The sequence below is a fragment of the Rhodnius prolixus genome, unplaced genomic scaffold (assembly GCF_049639745.1).
Source record: "Rhodnius prolixus isolate KJV_2025 unplaced genomic scaffold, Rpr scaffold_8, whole genome shotgun sequence".
NCBI classification, from domain to species: domain Eukaryota; kingdom Metazoa; phylum Arthropoda; class Insecta; order Hemiptera; family Reduviidae; genus Rhodnius; species Rhodnius prolixus.
The window spans coordinates 33,048,898-33,066,949 of record NW_027411593.1 but is presented as its reverse complement, the minus strand read 5'-3'; the positions used below and the strand labels follow the sequence as shown (position 1 = coordinate 33,066,949).

The window sequence follows — 18,052 nt, the reverse complement described above, 5'->3', positions numbered from 1 at the left end:
AAATGATTAAGTAAGAAACAGTAAAATTAAAATAATCACTTACAGCAAATGCACGGAAACAACACTCTCTTAAAAATATTGTACTTAAAACGATGAAGGACAGTTTTCACACAGTTAGCGATTCTTTCAAGATAGGCGCCTTTAACTGCGCATGCTCCACCACCGACTGGGAGATATTACTTCAGAAATGTAGTGTAGACCATTGAATAACGAAACACTTCACTTTTTACACACTAAGTTACAAATGGTTTACAGACTCAGTAATATTCACAAAATTTCAAATTCATGACTAACAGGAGATATAAATCTTCTCCTTTCAATGATATTATAAATTAATAAATGTTCATATGATTTCAACCTTAGGAATAAAAATACATTAATGTAACACAAACAAAAGACCCCACACCGTTTAGATCGATGGACGAGGCTAAGACTTGAAAAAATAACTTAACTACAGGTAATATATTAGTAGGCTATTGAGGAGTTAATGCAGACCACGACCTTAATTCGAATGTTGTTCAGCCCAATGAACCAAACTGTTATAAAATAGATTACCGCCGGCTAGTAGGAACATGAAACAACTATAATAAGTATCACTTTATAAAGTAGCTAACGCATACAGTTAAAATAAATCGGCAAGAAGATTAGCAGATGTTAAGTACTGCTTTGACCATCAAAAAATATCTGAATACATTTCAAATATTTTAATATATTGCAACATGCTGTACTTCCAATTTGACATTTTACTGGAAAAACTGGTCAACTAGGATTTTTTTTTAAAAAAAAAATCTTTCTTCTACAGCAGTGCTAATTGAAAAATTCATTTCAAATCTGTAATAATTACTGTTCATTTAATCTAAGCATTAAAATTTCAGATCAAAATTGAAAAACAGATCCCCTTCACAATAATTCCTAACAGGATGCAATACACACCGTACAGTTCTTCGATAGAAGTATCCTCTTCAGCAACGATACCGGTTTTTTATTCGAAATTTTATCGTTACCTTGACGAGGGAAGAGATGTTAAAAACCTATTATTGATGTTCGGTAGTCCTCAAGATATTGCCGTTAAAAAATCAATTTCGAAAAATTGACACAATGGCAGTAAAAGAAATGAATGAGTAATCACGTAACTCATAGTACAAAAAATAAGAACTAAAAATACGAGTATATTGCATTTATCAGAATTTGGTTCTTAATACTTTTAAGTGTGACGTCAAATTGAAGGACATACATATTTATTTTCTGAAAACGTCAGGAACTTGAAAACAGTTAGTCTTATTTTAGATAACATTCCATTCATATTAATCGAAAATGTATTTTTTGTGTTAATTCAACTACTAAGTAAATGTCCTAAATTAGAAATACTACAAATATCCGAAGGCACTTAAATATATAATTCTTACAAAACAATACTTTTTGCACTCTTAACAATCCTTTTTACTACTTTAAATTGCTAAGATGAAATTCACGAAGTGCAAAAACCTCAAAATAAACAATTATTTAAAGAAAGACATGTCCTATCAGAGTTAATACTTAAGATAAAAATAAAGATTCATATCAATTGAAAGCACAATTAATTACATTGATAATAATTGTTGATTGATTTAAATTAATAAATTAACTTTAAAATAAAAGAAGCTAAAATTGACAGATGTAAATATACATCTCTTTGTTAATAATTTGAAAACTTTTAATGAAAACATTAATGTGGACGTCAAAGTTCTAAATTTAATCACTTTATAACAAGAACAAGAACTGACAAACTAAAAAATAATACTAGAATTCTGGTACTATTTAAAAACTCATTGACGTCAGATTTCAAATTATTTTAACAAGCTACAAAAAAGAGAGGTATTGAAGTATCCTTCTCTATCAAATAGATTCGCCAAGACGACAGGAGTTGAGCAAAAACGGTTAAACTATTGCCAGATACGTCATAAAATAACTGAGCCACATCATGAGGACCTAAATCGTGATTCTTATAAACAAATCTCAGAGAACCTTGTCATTTCATTACAACTGATTAACACTTTGGCATTTATTTTTCTTTCTTATATTCTCCTCACCTTTCTTACGATATACTCTATAAATATTCTATATACAAGAACTGACTACAAAATTCTATACACCAACTACAAAATACTAAAATTCTGGTACAATTCAAACTCACTGACAACATTTAGTTAGAATTATTTTAATAAGTCACAAAAAAAGAAATGGATCTATCCTTCTCTTTCAGTCCACAAACCTAAGAAATATTTTGGTAAAAAATATTGTGGGTTAATGCAAAAGTGGCAAAACGAAGGCAGGGCGAGGAGAATATTCTAGGGCCTTTTGGATTATTATTATTCCAGGTCTAGGCCTTACATTTGATTTAGTGGGTAATACGATAATTTAATGGTCAAGTATATTTGCTAGTCACCTCCTTCTAGGACAGCTAATTGAACGTAAAACCCGCCTGAAAAATGGTAGTAACTTTATACTTTTCATATTTATCTCAACTGATACAATATTACCATCGTTAACTTTCCATTGTAAATTCATTATTCTATTTCACGTGCTCGGAAAACTAGAACATTTGCCATCAACTTACTGGCCATTCTACTTATTCTCAGCAAATTATATAGAAATTAATTCTGTAACCATTTAACTTCCTCATAACAAAACCTTCTGAACTTCATTGTGACTTTCGCAATCATTGCTTTATCATCAATGTCACAGACTAACTGATGAAATAACAATAAAATCCGAACAAGAAGAGTACTATTCTACGGTGTTCCTACATGTATCACATACTTTTGATATGGCCTGGCGCCCAGGATTTCTTTACATACTAAAACAGTTTTTTTTTTTTTCACCGACAATTATCTTATTCTTCTTTTTATCTGACACGTTTTTCTGCATTAGAGAAAGGAACGTAACGTCTACCTGATATGTACCACAAAAAGGGTAGCGCCCGCTAAGGAAGTATTTCAAGGGTCATTGAACTCATTGTTTACTCATGACACAGACACATACTGATGACACCAAGCAATTGAGCTGGTAACAGAGAAGTAAAATCAACTATCAGAAATCTCACATGACATTCGCACAACTAAAACGTACATGTCTGAGTCTACTCAACCAAACACCCACAGAAGACTGCTTACTTGATATACCTTGCGACCGCGGCTCCACTAGGGGGGAACCCACACATTGAACTAACAAATATTAAATTACAAATTTAGACAACAGTCTATATAATTACTGAATGGAAAGCAAAACCAAAATCTCTAGAACACTTTACTAATTTATAACACTTATACTATATGGACCTACATATATGTTAGGAAATCCCGATGACTTTTACATCTCTAGCAAATACAAACATTTAAATTGAGCTGTTATTACAAATTACTGGTACACCATACTACGTTTTAAACCTTCCTCTACACACTGGCCTTAACTACTTTTGTTACTAATACAATTAAAACAACATACAAAATCTTTCCTGAAACATTATTACAATACAATAACTCTCTCTTAGCAAATCTAAGCCCAATCGAATTAATCAAATAAATAATTTGAAATCCCTGCTATGATTTAGATGCCAACATAAACATCTGTCAAGCACATGGTTGAAACCTCAGTACTGAACAATATCAATGTTTTCATCTCTCATTTTAATGATACTATTCTTATATGCATTCATTAAGAGCGCCTTCGGCGATTGGTTCATGAAATTTAAGAGAAAGTTTCTGTCAAGTCACCTCACGAAGATTCCTTCACAAATATTATAAACCGATCCCCAAAGAAGAATAAAGTTTAAGCCGTCTATAATAAAAAAATAAAATAAATAAATAAAAATAAGCATGCTGTGATAAAAAATGATTTTAATCAACTGCGCAGGAAATTGTCTTAGAATAATTATTGTAGTATTGAGAGGCATTCTTTCAACTGTAGTTATGAACTTCCCTGTATACAGTTACATTAACTTGTTCAGGCAGAGTTGACAGACAAATATTTACAACGTTGCAAATGAATTTTACCCAATATGCATGATTGTGGTTAGAGTAGGGCCTGAAATGATTCAGCTTGCTGTTATAAAAAAAAGTTATTAAATAAATAAAAAAACAGACTTTTAACTACTACGTTTGTGCATTTTATATCGAATTCATATTTTACTTATCTTAAATGCTACACTTACTATGTCAATATCCGATGTATGCAGTACATATATCACCGAAACTGTAATTTAAAATAGTACCATACACACAGCCTAAGACAAAACGATAAAGGAATCCTGAAGGGTACATATTGAGTAAAAATATAATGTAATTAAACCTATAAAAATTACCTGAATTCAAATCTTCTCCCTCAAAAGTAATCCAAAAAGATTTCTTTCATCTGCCGTTCTCACAACTACAAAACAAAAATTACTATAGCCACCACATCATGTTAAGAGTTTTTATTACAAATCAATAAGAAAACTGATAAAATGTGTGTCGCCCTCTCGAAGTATGTTTGCATTGGGAAATTTGTAAGTTATTTTACCACGAAATATTGGAACTACCCAAATAATTGCATTTACAAAAATGAGATACGAATTTTTTTTTAACACAACGCAGATTCCCCACTAAAGCACTATCACTTTTCCAAAATAATTTAACGTATAAAAATATTTAACTCACTTTTTAAAACAAAGTAGAATGAAAAATTTTTACCTTTTACAACAAAATATATTCATATTTACATTTTTAAAAAAGTAAAAACTAGTACCAAACATTTTATTCTGTTAATATATTTTATAAAATGGCCTACATAAGGAAAAATTAACTTATTCACCTACCTAACTCAATTCTGAAAAAGGTATGTTCAACCAACTTCAGTGAACAACAGAAAATAAATGTGACACAATATATCTATATGTATATGTGATATAAAACTTGTCAGCAAGCAGGAAAAATTCCCGCCCCTGCTCCCCGCCAGACTTACAGCTTCAACCAACAACCACAGACCAAGTCAATGCAACCTCACGAATCCTAAGGCTACTACCAGATGATACCATCCAAGTCATTTTTGAAATGAGTATTAATTTTTAAATTATGTGTGAAAAAATATTAAAAAATGATCTTTTTAAAACCCTGGGCTATCACGTTGGTAATTAATTGTTCCATATTGCATGTTTCGTTCAGCCAAATAAAAATTTTTAACTTCCCTGGAACTCAACACATCTGTTGAGTAGGAAGATTTTTTAGTTAAATAATTTTTGAAATGTTTTTTTAAATATTGTTCAGAACAAACTTCTAAAATAACCTCTCTCCGTACATTCATGATTTTTCTGGAGGGGGCGTAAACCTAAATTTTTTTTTATTGAGTGTGTTATTGTCTGCAGCCTAGACACTACCGATGACTTTATTCGTCGTAGCACTCATTTTTTACATATATTCCTGGCCATTTTCGGATTTTATCCATCATCAGAGGTTGATTAATTAGTTTTTGTACAATTTGACATTTGACTCACCCTTTTTTGAATTAAACACACTTTATTGCGGGCTAAATTCTAATGATGCGTGAAATTCCAAACGATCAAAAATATAAAAAACAAGTATTCTACGACTGACAAAATCAGCGATGTTTCTAGTGAGTTTGTCAGCTAAATTTTTAATTTTCTAAGGCAATTACTGACCCCAAAAGAAAATTTATAAAGTACGATGCAGTACATTCTAAAAGCACTATCTAAACTAACTTCTAATTTGGAAAAACAGTTAAGAATTAGATAACTAGTAATTAACTAGACATTAGTAAAGTGGATTATCGCTAAATTCTTTGCATATTTAGTTTTAAATATTTGCTGTATTCATTTTCATGATGTGTAATGCATTTTTAAATTTAGGTAATATTTGCTATACTATTTTCTACTGGATAGCATTACAGGCTCGAATGACGTTGAATGGAGTAAGGCTGATGTCCTTCCCCACCACCAATAATAGTAGTATCTGAAAAATGTAAATTCTTCAATATTTTAATGTATTGAATGCTTGACACAGCTGGCGTCCGGTGCCTATCGGCAGTGCTCTACTCAAGATATCACGTTACAAAGAAATGACCAAGTAATGCTGCCTAATTTAACCATAAATTTGACAATGGAGCAGAATATGCTCAAAGTTTTACCGAGAGTCATAGCTCTCCGCTCCTAATCACTTGGCAGTTATTTATATTTGTATACTTTGTACTAAAGTGACAATCTTAGCTATGCATGTATCTGTCTTTATAATTTATCTGTTTAGCACTTGTGGTGTAACTACTATTTCCCAACGTCCAATTAACTCTCATACCTATAAACGACAAAGAAACTTGTAATAAAAGCTCTCGTGAATATCTAGACATATCTCATGTTCAGCCCATTTTCCCAACAGGTGATATTTTTTATTTCTATTGTATACTCAGAGTCGTTACAGTAAGTAAAGAGGCTCACAAACAGCAATAAGCAATAAAGCGAATATGGCAACTATTTAGGCTTCATACTTCTCTTTCCAACTCCTTTTCTAGACAGGACTATTCTCTAGTCAGCACACTACTACCTCCAACTTCTCCTCAGCGTAGACTTTTCTATTTTTTACCTTTCACTTGGTCCTATTCAAGATAATTTCTAGAATCATGAGACAGCATACAAACAAAACCATCTTTCCTATTAATTCATCAGAATGATTCTATAATTCTTAAGTGAAGATGGACTCGGGGTAATGCGAATCGTTCGTCAATAATTTAGACTGAAAAAATGACTTTAATATAATTTCAGGGAGTAAATTCTTTACTCTCCTATTTTTTTTGTTCACTCTTAATTTTCTGCAAAAATCATCACTAGAAATATTATTCTTTTATCGGATAAGATGGCTACTGGAATGACGGCTTTGGCATTCATAATTTGTGAATTCTCTCAAGCAAGCTTTAGTGAGTAACTTGATGGTAAATATAAAACTTGAATGGATTCAAAATTTAGTCAATGCAATTTTGCTTACATCTTCGACGAAAAAATATTCACAAGATTAAAGAAAGTACTTCATAAAAGAGTATTTTTTATGGTTCACATAAAATCCGCAAGACAATTTGTTTTCTCTTTATTGAGTCACTTTAATTTTTCTCTAGCGGTAAAATTGTTTTCACCTAGAATGCTGTCAGAGATTTTGGTGCTACAATGGTTTTCTATTTGGCTTGAGGTATTTAAGTTTCTGAACAATATAAATGCAAGGTATGTAAAATAATAAATAAGCAATAATTCTTATGCAATAAAAAACAAACACAAGCAGTATTTGGGTACAATAAAACATTTTAATATTTATAACGTCTGTTTAATTAAATTATTTAATTCATAAGTACATTTTATAAATACAGTAGAAATGCAAACATGAGTTAGGCCCTTATAAAGGATCAGTCAAACCAAAGAAAATATGAACAGGAATGAACGTAGGGTCGGAAAAATGTTTCTTTTTGGTAGGTGATTAAGATACAAATTACATATTTACATTTAGGATTAAAACATTTACATTCTTTCACAGAGTGAAACAATTTTTTTTTTCAGGAGGAAGGAGAAGTAATAATGAAGTTTATACAAACAGTAACTATTTCAGAAATAAAAGTTGAAAAGCATAACTGAGTAGAGCATAAATTGGTAAACCAGACAATATAATAATCTTTGATACAAAAAGGGAATAATTTCAAATTTATAAATGCTAGAAAAATAGTGTTTTTAGCAATTATAAAAAGAAAAGAAAAAAGACAGTATACTAAATTACGTTTCAAAATTAAATTAACGAACAAATTTATTTGCTACTTTCAATTTTCACTTAAGGAAAAGTAATATTTATATATTTTTTAATATGAGCCAGAAGGTCAACAATTATATTTAAATACTTTTTTGGTAACCATACAATAAAGCAGATTTAATAACAACCCAAATATCATTGGTATTCTATAATCCATCGATCAATATCTAAAATGTTTTCCTTATTTGCAAAATAAATTATATTTACAGTCAATAATAACTAAACAAGTATTTAAATAATAATTAAGTAAATTAATAAAAGGCAGTAAAGTTTGTATTCACTGCACAAAGTAACTTTTTACGTTGAAGTAAATTTATGTAATACACAAATGGTCCCTATATGAAATTTCATATAGTAATAACTTCCTTAGTGAATGTTCTTCACAGGTATGTGGCAGATAGTTTACATCAAAAAGTCTATTAGGATCCACTTACTCATCTGGATCCAGAGATATTACCCAAATCGATAAAACATTGAATATCACGCTTGTCTTGTCAAAGCTTGTGGAAAACCGTACATTAGAAATGCTGTATAAAGGAAAAAGGCAGACACTATGGCGATTAAGGCATACATGAATAAATTTAATTCGGGTTGTCTAAATCGATTTTTCCTTAACCACTCTAACACCACCTCTTCGTTAATGAATTCACCTGAAAATAAAAAAAAATCCCTTAATAAACATAATGATTATTAGTGCAAGGTTTGATTTTGAGCGTTTGGTTTTAAGAACATTTCGTTAAAAAAAAAAAGATCACTTTTTTGTAACAGATTAAAAATTTACCACATCATTAATATTTACTATGAATGCCTTTAAAAAAAATGGCTCAGAGAAAGAGTAGATATAAAAACAAGGTGCAAAATATTTCGTAAAATTAATTAAAGCCCAAAAAACAAGCTTACTACTAGGTAAGACTATTCTGAAATTTTGAGTTATCTCTTTCGCTAATAAAATAATATATTCATTCATAATACACCTAATAATTAGATGTAAATAATAAGGGAAAAAACTGACCCCATGCTATGAATTGTATTTTTCTATAGGTAAATAAAAATAATAATAATATAACAGGGTTCTCTTGAAGTTTAGCAAATTATATTACTTCACCTTCTTTCCAATAGAAGAATAATATTAAGCTACCAAAGGAAGAGAAAATCTATGGGTTAGCAGCTGGATTCGATCTCAGGATTTTCGTGTTGGAATCCGAAATGCACTTAACCATTGAGTTAATCTATGAATATTTCAAATAAAGGAATAATTTTATATTTACCTCTATATATGCTTGGAAAACGGTTTCTGTAGAATACTACAGCAGGAAGTTTGACTACTCCCCATTTTCTTGCGTAACGAGTATCTCCCATTTTTACAAAAGTTATATCCATATTGTCAGTTTCACCATCAATTTTTTCTAAGAGTTCTAGCACTCGATCTGTGGCTGAATCATCTTCTTCATCTATAAAAATAGAACCTGTAGCTTAAAATCTATTAAAAATCCAAGAGTTTCTTTGGATAGAACAAGATTAATGAAGCTGAATATTTCAAAATTTTATGATTTAACCTTGTTAAATGGCCTTGTTAAAAGATGGACAGCAAAATACTCAATTACGACTTTAACATTACATTTTAAGCTTTTAATTTGGTGCTCGAAAGGAAATATGTCCGTGAATATCAAAGAAACTAACATTATTAATAGAATCATAATAATTTAAAAGTGTTTATTATTAAATTCTATACAAACTATGAACTTACAGAAGAAAATGGCCAGAAATTCATTTTCATCTAATAATTTGTCTACCATTTTTCTGTTCACTTCCTCAATTTCATTTTTTAATTCAAAAACATCTTGAGACGTAAGCCAAGTTAGCACTTTATCTTCATCAGATAGATCTCCTGAAATCCAAGATAAAAATTCATTTCATTAATTCTATTTCAATTTCAAAGCAATAAAAATGAATATATATTTTTAACAATAATTGAAGCCATCTAGAAACGGATAACACAAGTTGATTTTTAACGAACTTACCATCATATGTTAGTGGAATTCGTTTTCTGAAATAAACTAATGAGGGAGTATTCATTATATTGTATTTTTTTGATGCTTCTGGATCTGATATTTTAACCATGTCAATCCCTAAAAAAAAAAAAATGAAAAAATATCTTACCGTTATTTTTATAATTTTTTCTTTCTCTCTCTCATTTTTAGGAACCTAGGAAGTATGTTCAATTTAAAAAAACAAATTTCTTTTCCGAAGCAGTGGCTTAGAAGCAAGGCCCATGAGTCATTAATGGCCCCAAGCAGGCTTTAACTATAAAATAAATATAAAACGTTCGCGTGAGGCTAGCTCCGAATACAGATGGATTTATAGTACAAAGGCAGTCGCAGTGAATTAAAAAAAAGCAACTTATGTATGTAATTAAAGATTCTATTAACTTATAATTTACTCTAAAAATAAATTAACTTTGACACTCAACAAATAGAAAATGATTTTATAGAAAAAATGTGAATTCTCAGACTAAGTTCTTTGGTTTACTCTTTGCGAAGTCATGCTTCTTTCATTCATGCTATTTCCTGCTATCTTTAATGAGCCTTGACAAAACTTAGGGGTCAAATTTTTTTAAAGTTACTTAACAGAATCTCTAAACTTATAAAACGAAGTTTTGGTGAAAGCAACATTTAAAATTTGACCTGCAAGCAATACTTTACCAATGATACTAACATTAAAAACTAACATTAAAAAAGTATAAATTAAAAAAAAAAAAAAAAAAATAGGTTACAATCACAAAATACCTAAAATACTATTTGGGTTTAGTTGAAAGTATTCAATGAAACACACCGTACGTTGACCACGTTCAATGTTATGGCAAACCTTCCCTTCGGACATGCATTTTTCAGGAAGATCACTATAAATAGAACTGTGAGCTGCTAGACCACTGCTCAGAAGAGACATCTTTTGATTTTTTGTTTTATTATTATTTTTTTCAAAACTCTACACAATAAATGATTTTATGACAACAATTCTTAAGGTCATTTTTATAGTTTCTTCAGTTTATGCAGTCGGACATTGTTAGCGGTTTTTCCGCCGAAGAAAATATTTTCATGCCAGAGATAGTTTGCCAAAATAATGATAATTTATTTAAAAAAATTTCTGTGTAGTACTCAAAACAGAATAATTCTTCTCCATCAAATTTGAGGTTGCATGCAGAAAAAAAAAATATATATTTACCATACATATCAGCTTCCCCATCAATAATTTCTAAAACTTCAAGCAATTCTTCACATTCTGGACAATTTTCATCATCTATGACAAAGTAGTTAATACATTTTTTGTAATAAAAATAAAATTCAATTTCATTCTGAAATATTTTCAAAGTAAATGTTACATACAGAAAAATACTGCTAGAAAAAGACTTTCGTCTAATAACCTTTCCAACATTCTAGCATTAACTTCCTCTATTTCATCAGCTAGTTCTCTATTTTCATCGTCAATTAACCATTCCAATACAGATACTTCATTCTGTAGATCTCCTGAAAAATTTAATATTTATATTTAGGTAATAAAAATATCTTTTTATTCATTTTGTAAATACAGTTTACAAATTTATGCAATCTTTACCGTCAAATATTAATGGATTTCCGTTCCTAAAATATACCAAAGCTGGATATGTTTTTATTGAATATCTTTTAGCCAATTGTGGGTCCATAATTTTTACCATATGTATTCCAAAAACATCGCTTTCGTCATCTATTTTTTCCAATTCTTCCAATATTTCATCACAAATATGACAACTTGGCTTATCTGAGAAAAATAAGTTTCGCAAATGTTTCAGTGTATTTTAGATTTATCAAATTAAAAAAAAATTAAGAATTAAGAAAATTAAGATCTCATAAGAAAACACATTCAGTATAGCAGAGTTTTGTTGGTCAGAGACTTAGTCGCTCTCTTTCTCCCCTCTTTACCCAGTTTCGAACGTTCGCACATCAGCGGAATATTTGTATACAGTGTAATATCACAAACATGTGTTAAGCACACTTCTTGTGCCCTAGTGCTCCAAAACCGGTCGGAAACAAAACAAAAAAAAAATCTTCAACTGTAAAAAAAACTTTTAAAAGTATTTTTAATATCCTATGGCAATATCAAAAATTGATTTGGCTCGCTAATTTTTGCTTGTTAATGTAAAAGACTGTAGTGGCTGAGGGGCTGAGGCTCAGGCCTCTATTAGGCAGTGATGGTCAGAGAGTAGGTAAACGTAAAAGAAAATACTATAATAATAATAACAACTCCGTCTTTTCGCCAACGTTTCGACAAATTTATGGTCTTCCTCAGGGCTTGGTTATGTAAGTTGGTTGAGTTCAAAAAGGTTTGTAAAATTAATGAATTCTAACAACGATTCATTATTTTACTTACAAAAATATACTGCTAGGTATTGAGTTTCATCTACCATAGTCTCCAACATTTGCCTCGTAATTAATTCTATTCTGTCTTCAGTTTTCTGCGTAATCAACCATTGTAAAACTTCCTCTTCTTCAGATAAGTCGCCTAAAAACAGATTTATTTCAAATAAGTACATTCAAATTTTAATTTGAAGAATGGTATAAACATTATGTAGGTAAATTTATAATCTTGGCTAAATTCCAATATATTCTTGACCTGAGTAGTCAGACAAGGCTATGAAAAAAATTCTTCTCATTCTGAATTTTAAAATGAAAAAAGAAAACTCTTAAAATGAATATAATTAAAATGGATTTACCCACCTTCAAATACATTTGGAACTTGATTTTCAAAATAAACTAATGATGGATAATCTAATACACCAAAATGAGCAGCAATTGTGTAATCCTGAAATTAGTTTTTAATTTCTTGAAAATAATCTTTCGAATTTTAAATGAATTATATCACATTGATTTTTGTAAACCCAAACAATTAGGAACTAAAAATAATTACCGGTGTTTTTACAAAGGTAATTCCATGGCGATCGCAGTCGTCATCTATGTTTTCTAGTTCTTCAAGAATATCTTTACACTGCGTACATTCATCTATTTTATCTAAAATTTATGTTTAATGAAGTGTTACATGATGTGCCAATAAATATAAAGATAACCATATTTGTTGTGAGTGAATTAAATAGACTTAATAAGTGTAATAACATCAAATGTATTTTTGTTTTAATTTAGTCAATATAGCCTGCATTGCAGGCTTTCGGAAAGAGAGAAAGATTATAGACAAAACTATTATCGAACAGTAAATTATAGGAGGCTTTTAAGAAGAGGTATTCTAAAAGCAGGCAGCTGGTCTCGAAACTGGCATCCCGGCGTGTGAGTCAGCTGCACTATCTACAGAGCTGATTTTTTGTTAGCAAACATTAATATAAGTGCAATATTTTCTTACATGTGCTAAACTTTCTTTCGTTAACAAGAAAATAATGTTAAAGATTATGGTTTAGATTTTGTACGAAGAGAAATTGAACCACTGAAGGAATTTAAAACTGAAACAAAAGTATGCTACAACGAAGCAAATTAGAAGCTGTTAAAATTGAAAATTAAAAGCTGCATGAAGTACCTAAGGAACTAATAAGTATAGTTGGAGATCCTCTAAATTGAAAACTAAAATTACACCATTTCCATTTTATATACGAGTATATAGTACATATGCATATAGTATATATATTTTAATTTACCATTGAACAGCTCACTTATTTTATTCCTTGACAACATGAATATTTAAAATAACTGTCGCTCAATTCAATATTAAAAAAAAATTATAAATGCAAGCACATATTTGAAGGAACCTGTACTTGGCAAAAAATAAAACCTAACTAATAAAGCAAAATCTAAGAGTTAATTAAAAACAATAAAATAAAAGTAGAAAAATATGAACAAGCTTAACATATAAGTCCATCCAAAGTAATTGTTATGAATGATTCCGAAGAAATTGGTTTAAAATAAATCGAGTTTCACACTAAAAGAGAATTACTTACTATACAGAAGATACCGAAGATCTTAAAGACGGTAATGCTGCCACCGGTTTGCATTTAAACAAATTGGAAAGGAGGAAAAGTTAAATAAGAGAGTGCATTTGTTTTCACTCAAGTCTAATAAAATAACTTATAACTAACAGTCATCGAAAATTAGCTTAAGTCTAAAGTGGATTATCAAGATGCAAAACAAATTCCACAGAGCTGAGAAAACTATAATTCACTTTCCAAAATTCGATACTACAATCTGTTTTCTTGAAACCTCCTTTTTTTCGTCACAACAAAAAATTAATGATCAAAATTCACAAGCAAGTGCTCGTTTTGTTAATGAGTGGAATAGGCAGTAGAAATTTTCGTCAACAAAAGTACCACATAAAGCTATTAAACATTTATAACTTAATAATGGATATTTTTAATTAACTTAAACAGCACTTTTAATGCGAAATTAATAAAATTGGGAAGGTGCTAACAAAGTAAGTTGGTTCTTTTATCTGCCATTTACCTTGCAGTTAGGTTCTTCATTTTCTTACCTTCGCTTCACTGAAGTCGCTCAGGTACCTGGTTACTATTAATAAACAGCACCTGAGCTAGGGCTCCCTCATTTTTAAGCGTTTCTACATTTTTTTCTGAATATAATACGTTTTTCGTTTAATTAGATCAGAAAGAAAGGCCGAATTGGATGATTGCAAAAAAAAAGTGCAATGGCTGGCTCTCTTAAGAATAATTTTTTCCAAGAAAGAGATGGGTTTATATACCTGCTCTCTTTTTTGAAGTTGTTATCAAATTTTAAAAGATACGGTGATAATTAATAAATTTTGATGTTTTAACATATTAAATAATTTCTTTGTAAGAGTTTTTTTGGATTCTATGACTATCTTAAAAGGGAATATCTTTAAAACTTAAAATATCATGAAATGTAGTTTTACAAATATTTAAAAAATAATTAGATTAGAGTAATAACTGAAAATGAACCAAACATTAAAAATTCGAACAATATATATTTTTTTAACTCCTGTGAAACATAAAATAAGTTAGCATAGCCCATGCTTACCTCTTAAATAAAATGTTTAAAATTAAAAAAGAAATTCAGATGTCCAAGGGAACAGGTAACGTTAAAGAACCCCTCATTTAATTGCAATTTATGTTTTAACCTACAGGTAAAATTTTCGATTTCGGAATAATTGTCTTTGTTGATGATATCTGGAAACTATTCTGTATAAAAAAAATCCACCATCTCTGCATATTTTGCAAATATTATATAATAATAACGTCCAATCATGTTCTGTAATTTTGAACAGCGGACATTTCTTTTAGACTTTACAATATTTCTGATGAATATCTGGAAAATGTGCCTTTCTAAACGAAATCCGCAGGCTTGTTTTACAGCTTTCCTTACTATAGTGGCATCACCAATTACAACACTATTGAGAGTTCCTACCTCATCTACCTTGCGGTGTAGTGGATGAGAGTTCTTACAACATAAAAATCATTAAGTTATTATTCTTAAGAATGACTTCTCAGCATTATTCGCATTCAAATTTTTCCACAACATACACACAACATTTTCACAATTTCTAAATTTTAAACTCAAAATGTAAACCATTAAGAAACTAATATTTTCTATGGTCTAAGGAACTTATTTTAGTTCCCATTGTCACTTTAATATAGAAAAGTACAATCTAAAAGGATTTTTGTTTCTAATCTACAGGGATTTTACGAACATTTGTTGTCTAATAAATACCCTCATAATCTTCCGATCCTTCATCAGCCCCTTGTTTGCTGAGCTTCTTGCGGTACGCTTTTGTATTGCAAAGTTCACAGAGAGTCTTGTTCCCTAAATGTGACATATTAAATAATTTCCTTAACTAAATGAATAATTTTAGCCCTAATTATTTTTGATCAGAATTTAGTTATTTCTCTTAATTAACTTTTTAAAAGATATTTTAATCTGGGAGGTTTTTTTTATTAAGAGATTCGCTGTCTTTTTTTTTATTATTAAGTCCGGAAGCTTCCTTATGTTACCTTCTTGAATAAACTAATTATTTCAATGAAAAAGTAATTAAATTCAATGATGAGATTTAAGCGAATTACTTGAATAAACGAAACAAATATCTAAATGTTAATATGCAAAATTGTTACTTGGGCAGTTAAAAAAGTTAATTGCTTGACTGACATACTCACAAGAAATACTGTCAAAAGAACAAAGATAATATGCATTTAATAGCAAATCTCTTACTGGTTAAATGAAAATTGTAACTTTATTTACATGACTGAAAATTATTAGAAAAAAAATGTTTATGCAAATTATCAGAAATTACTCATCAAATAATGGAAACTTAATTATTCTCATTAAAAAAGTTCTATATGTTATTGTAAGTAAGTGAGAAATTTTTCACTCTGAAGTAGAACATTTTTTGATGAGCACAATCATATATTTATGCAAGGAAACAAAAAATCAAAATTAGTAATTAAATTTAAAATAAAATGAGCAGAAAATAAATAATTAATTGGAAAAAATGTTTACTATTACTTCGATGTAACTTGTATTTTGCGTAACTCACAAAAATATATGGCCAGTGAGTCTGAAGTATGAATTGCTTTTAAAAGGGCTTCGCCTTCTAACTCCTCTATTACATCTCCTGATGGATCCTTTTGGGTCAATAGCCAAGCTAAAATTTCATTCTCATCGTATAGATCACCTATAAATAACATTTTATATTTTAGCACCCTTTTAAAAATAGTGAGAAATGTAATTTAAAAATGGATTAAAGCTGTTGAAAACATAATAACCTTGTAACCTTTAACTTAAAATCAATTTAAAACATTATTAAATTCTATTAAAACAAATTACCTGCATATATAACTGGTTCTTTGGAGCCCATTTTGAAAAATAGAACGGCTGGTAATGCAAAAACGCCAAGTTCTTTAGCTAAACTTTTATCATTAATTTTTACAAAATCTATACCAGCACTATCTGCCTCATCATCAATGTGCTCTATTTCCGCTAACACTCGACCACATTGCTTGCAATCGTCACTATCTGGAAGTATGCATAAAAACTATTAAATGATTGCATAGGTATTTCAGATATTGAGTTAACTGGCTGCGGTGTATCAGATATTGCGTGTCGTACTGTGTGCTTATTTTTTTGTTGTAATTGGCTTTGTACGGAGGAGTTATTTTGAACGAGATTTCACTTCTCAAACCTTTTACTGACAAAAATTATGTATATTGTAAAGTTTTTAAATGTTTTTTTGTCTATCTTAAGTCTGGACTATTTATCAAAGTAAAAATCATGATTGTGGAAAGTATGTAGGCACTGTAGCTTGAAACCTCCTTTTGAATATACTTTATTTGTATAACTGTTTTTAAATTGTAAATAAACTTTTCAAACTCAAACAAAAAGTATGTAATATTCATACTCATTAAAGATTTATCTAATTGATATAATCAAATACAGAAAAATTCTACTCTTCTTTTCAGTACTCAAGCTTAAGAGCGAAATTAGTTACGGAATGATGTTGTTTTAGATTAATTAGATTATATACAGGAAATGGCTCTTGTAGTTCACGTGAAATTTGGATCTTGTGGCGCTTAATTAGTTAGATAATCTCAGTGATGATTTAAAAGGGAGAAATTCATTTTCAAGATTAATTGGAAATGTGAAAATGTTGGGCCCAAAGAGCTGAACGAACAAAGTCGTTGCACGCCTGTTTCCTCTACTCCTGATTTGTTTAGGTGAGACTGAGGCTCCAAAATAGCCTTGTGGATAACTAAGTAGTTCGAAAACTCAGTAAAGCTAGTAAGTTAGTTATAGTCTAAATAGTTAGAATTCGTTTTAACATCCCCTTAACTAAAAGTTGTCTCCTCTGAGGCTATTACGTAGGCTTTCTGGCCTATCTCTATAAAACGTAATCAAATTTGGTAATGGAAGTAAAATATCAAAAAACAAGATATTGCAGATGGAGTTAGTTACATATGTATTTATCGTTAATTTTTAAATTACAATTCCTACCGATAACGTGTAAAAATATAATAGTCATCTAATAAAAAAAGCTAAACTCACAAAAAAATACTGCAACATAATCGGATGTTTGACGAATTTTCGCAAACATTTTCCTATTAACCCTTTCAATATGTTCCGTTAATTCCATATTAGCTGGATCAGTTAACCAGTCCAACAATTCTTCTTCATCATCAATATCACCTTGAAAAAAGAATTCACCATAACTAGGGGGTTATGAATTAGCATAAGGATATAATAAATACGATA

The 18,052-nt window shown here is 29.7% G+C and overlaps 2 protein-coding genes across 8 annotated transcripts in view; both read right to left on the bottom strand.

The window, feature by feature from the left end:
* The window catches only part of Gdap2 (ganglioside induced differentiation associated protein 2), a 54,091-nt gene extending 49,071 nt beyond the window's left edge, over positions 1 to 5,020 (bottom strand). Inside the window, exons 1-2 of one of the 4 annotated variants that reach the window (XM_074122460.1) lie at positions 4,832 to 5,020; positions 4,340 to 4,404 (exon numbers count right to left, since the gene is read on the bottom strand). The gene's annotated coding sequence lies outside the window, so the exon portion shown is untranslated. Of the gene's footprint in view, positions 1 to 43; positions 192 to 4,339; positions 4,405 to 4,831 lie in introns of those variants that run through there. The other 3 variants (XM_074122462.1, XM_074122461.1, XM_074122463.1) reach the window with 3 other exon arrangements.
* Positions 5,021 to 7,302: 2,282 nt separating this feature from the next.
* Positions 7,303 to 18,052, bottom strand: part of hlk (hulk) — a 51,354-nt gene continuing 40,604 nt past the window's right edge. For 2 of the 4 annotated variants that reach the window (XM_074122430.1, XM_074122431.1), the window contains 14 exons: positions 17,846 to 17,986; positions 16,631 to 16,819; positions 16,341 to 16,478; positions 15,521 to 15,613; positions 12,750 to 12,850; positions 12,560 to 12,644; positions 12,213 to 12,344; positions 11,421 to 11,603; positions 11,192 to 11,332; positions 11,031 to 11,105; positions 9,830 to 9,937; positions 9,556 to 9,696; positions 9,077 to 9,259; positions 7,303 to 8,458 (listed from right to left, as the gene is read on the bottom strand). In XM_074122430.1, the coding sequence (XP_073978531.1) occupies positions 8,289 to 8,458; positions 9,077 to 9,259; positions 9,556 to 9,696; positions 9,830 to 9,937; positions 11,031 to 11,105; positions 11,192 to 11,332; positions 11,421 to 11,603; positions 12,213 to 12,344; positions 12,560 to 12,644; positions 12,750 to 12,850; positions 15,521 to 15,613; positions 16,341 to 16,478; positions 16,631 to 16,819; positions 17,846 to 17,986 (1,880 nt within the window). In that variant the 3' untranslated portion in view covers positions 7,303 to 8,288. The remainder of the gene's footprint in view (positions 8,459 to 9,076; positions 9,260 to 9,555; positions 9,697 to 9,829; positions 9,938 to 11,030; positions 11,106 to 11,191; positions 11,333 to 11,420; positions 11,604 to 12,212; positions 12,345 to 12,559; positions 12,645 to 12,749; positions 12,851 to 15,520; positions 15,614 to 16,340; positions 16,479 to 16,630; positions 16,820 to 17,845; positions 17,987 to 18,052) is intronic. The other 2 variants (XM_074122432.1, XM_074122433.1) reach the window with 1 other exon arrangement.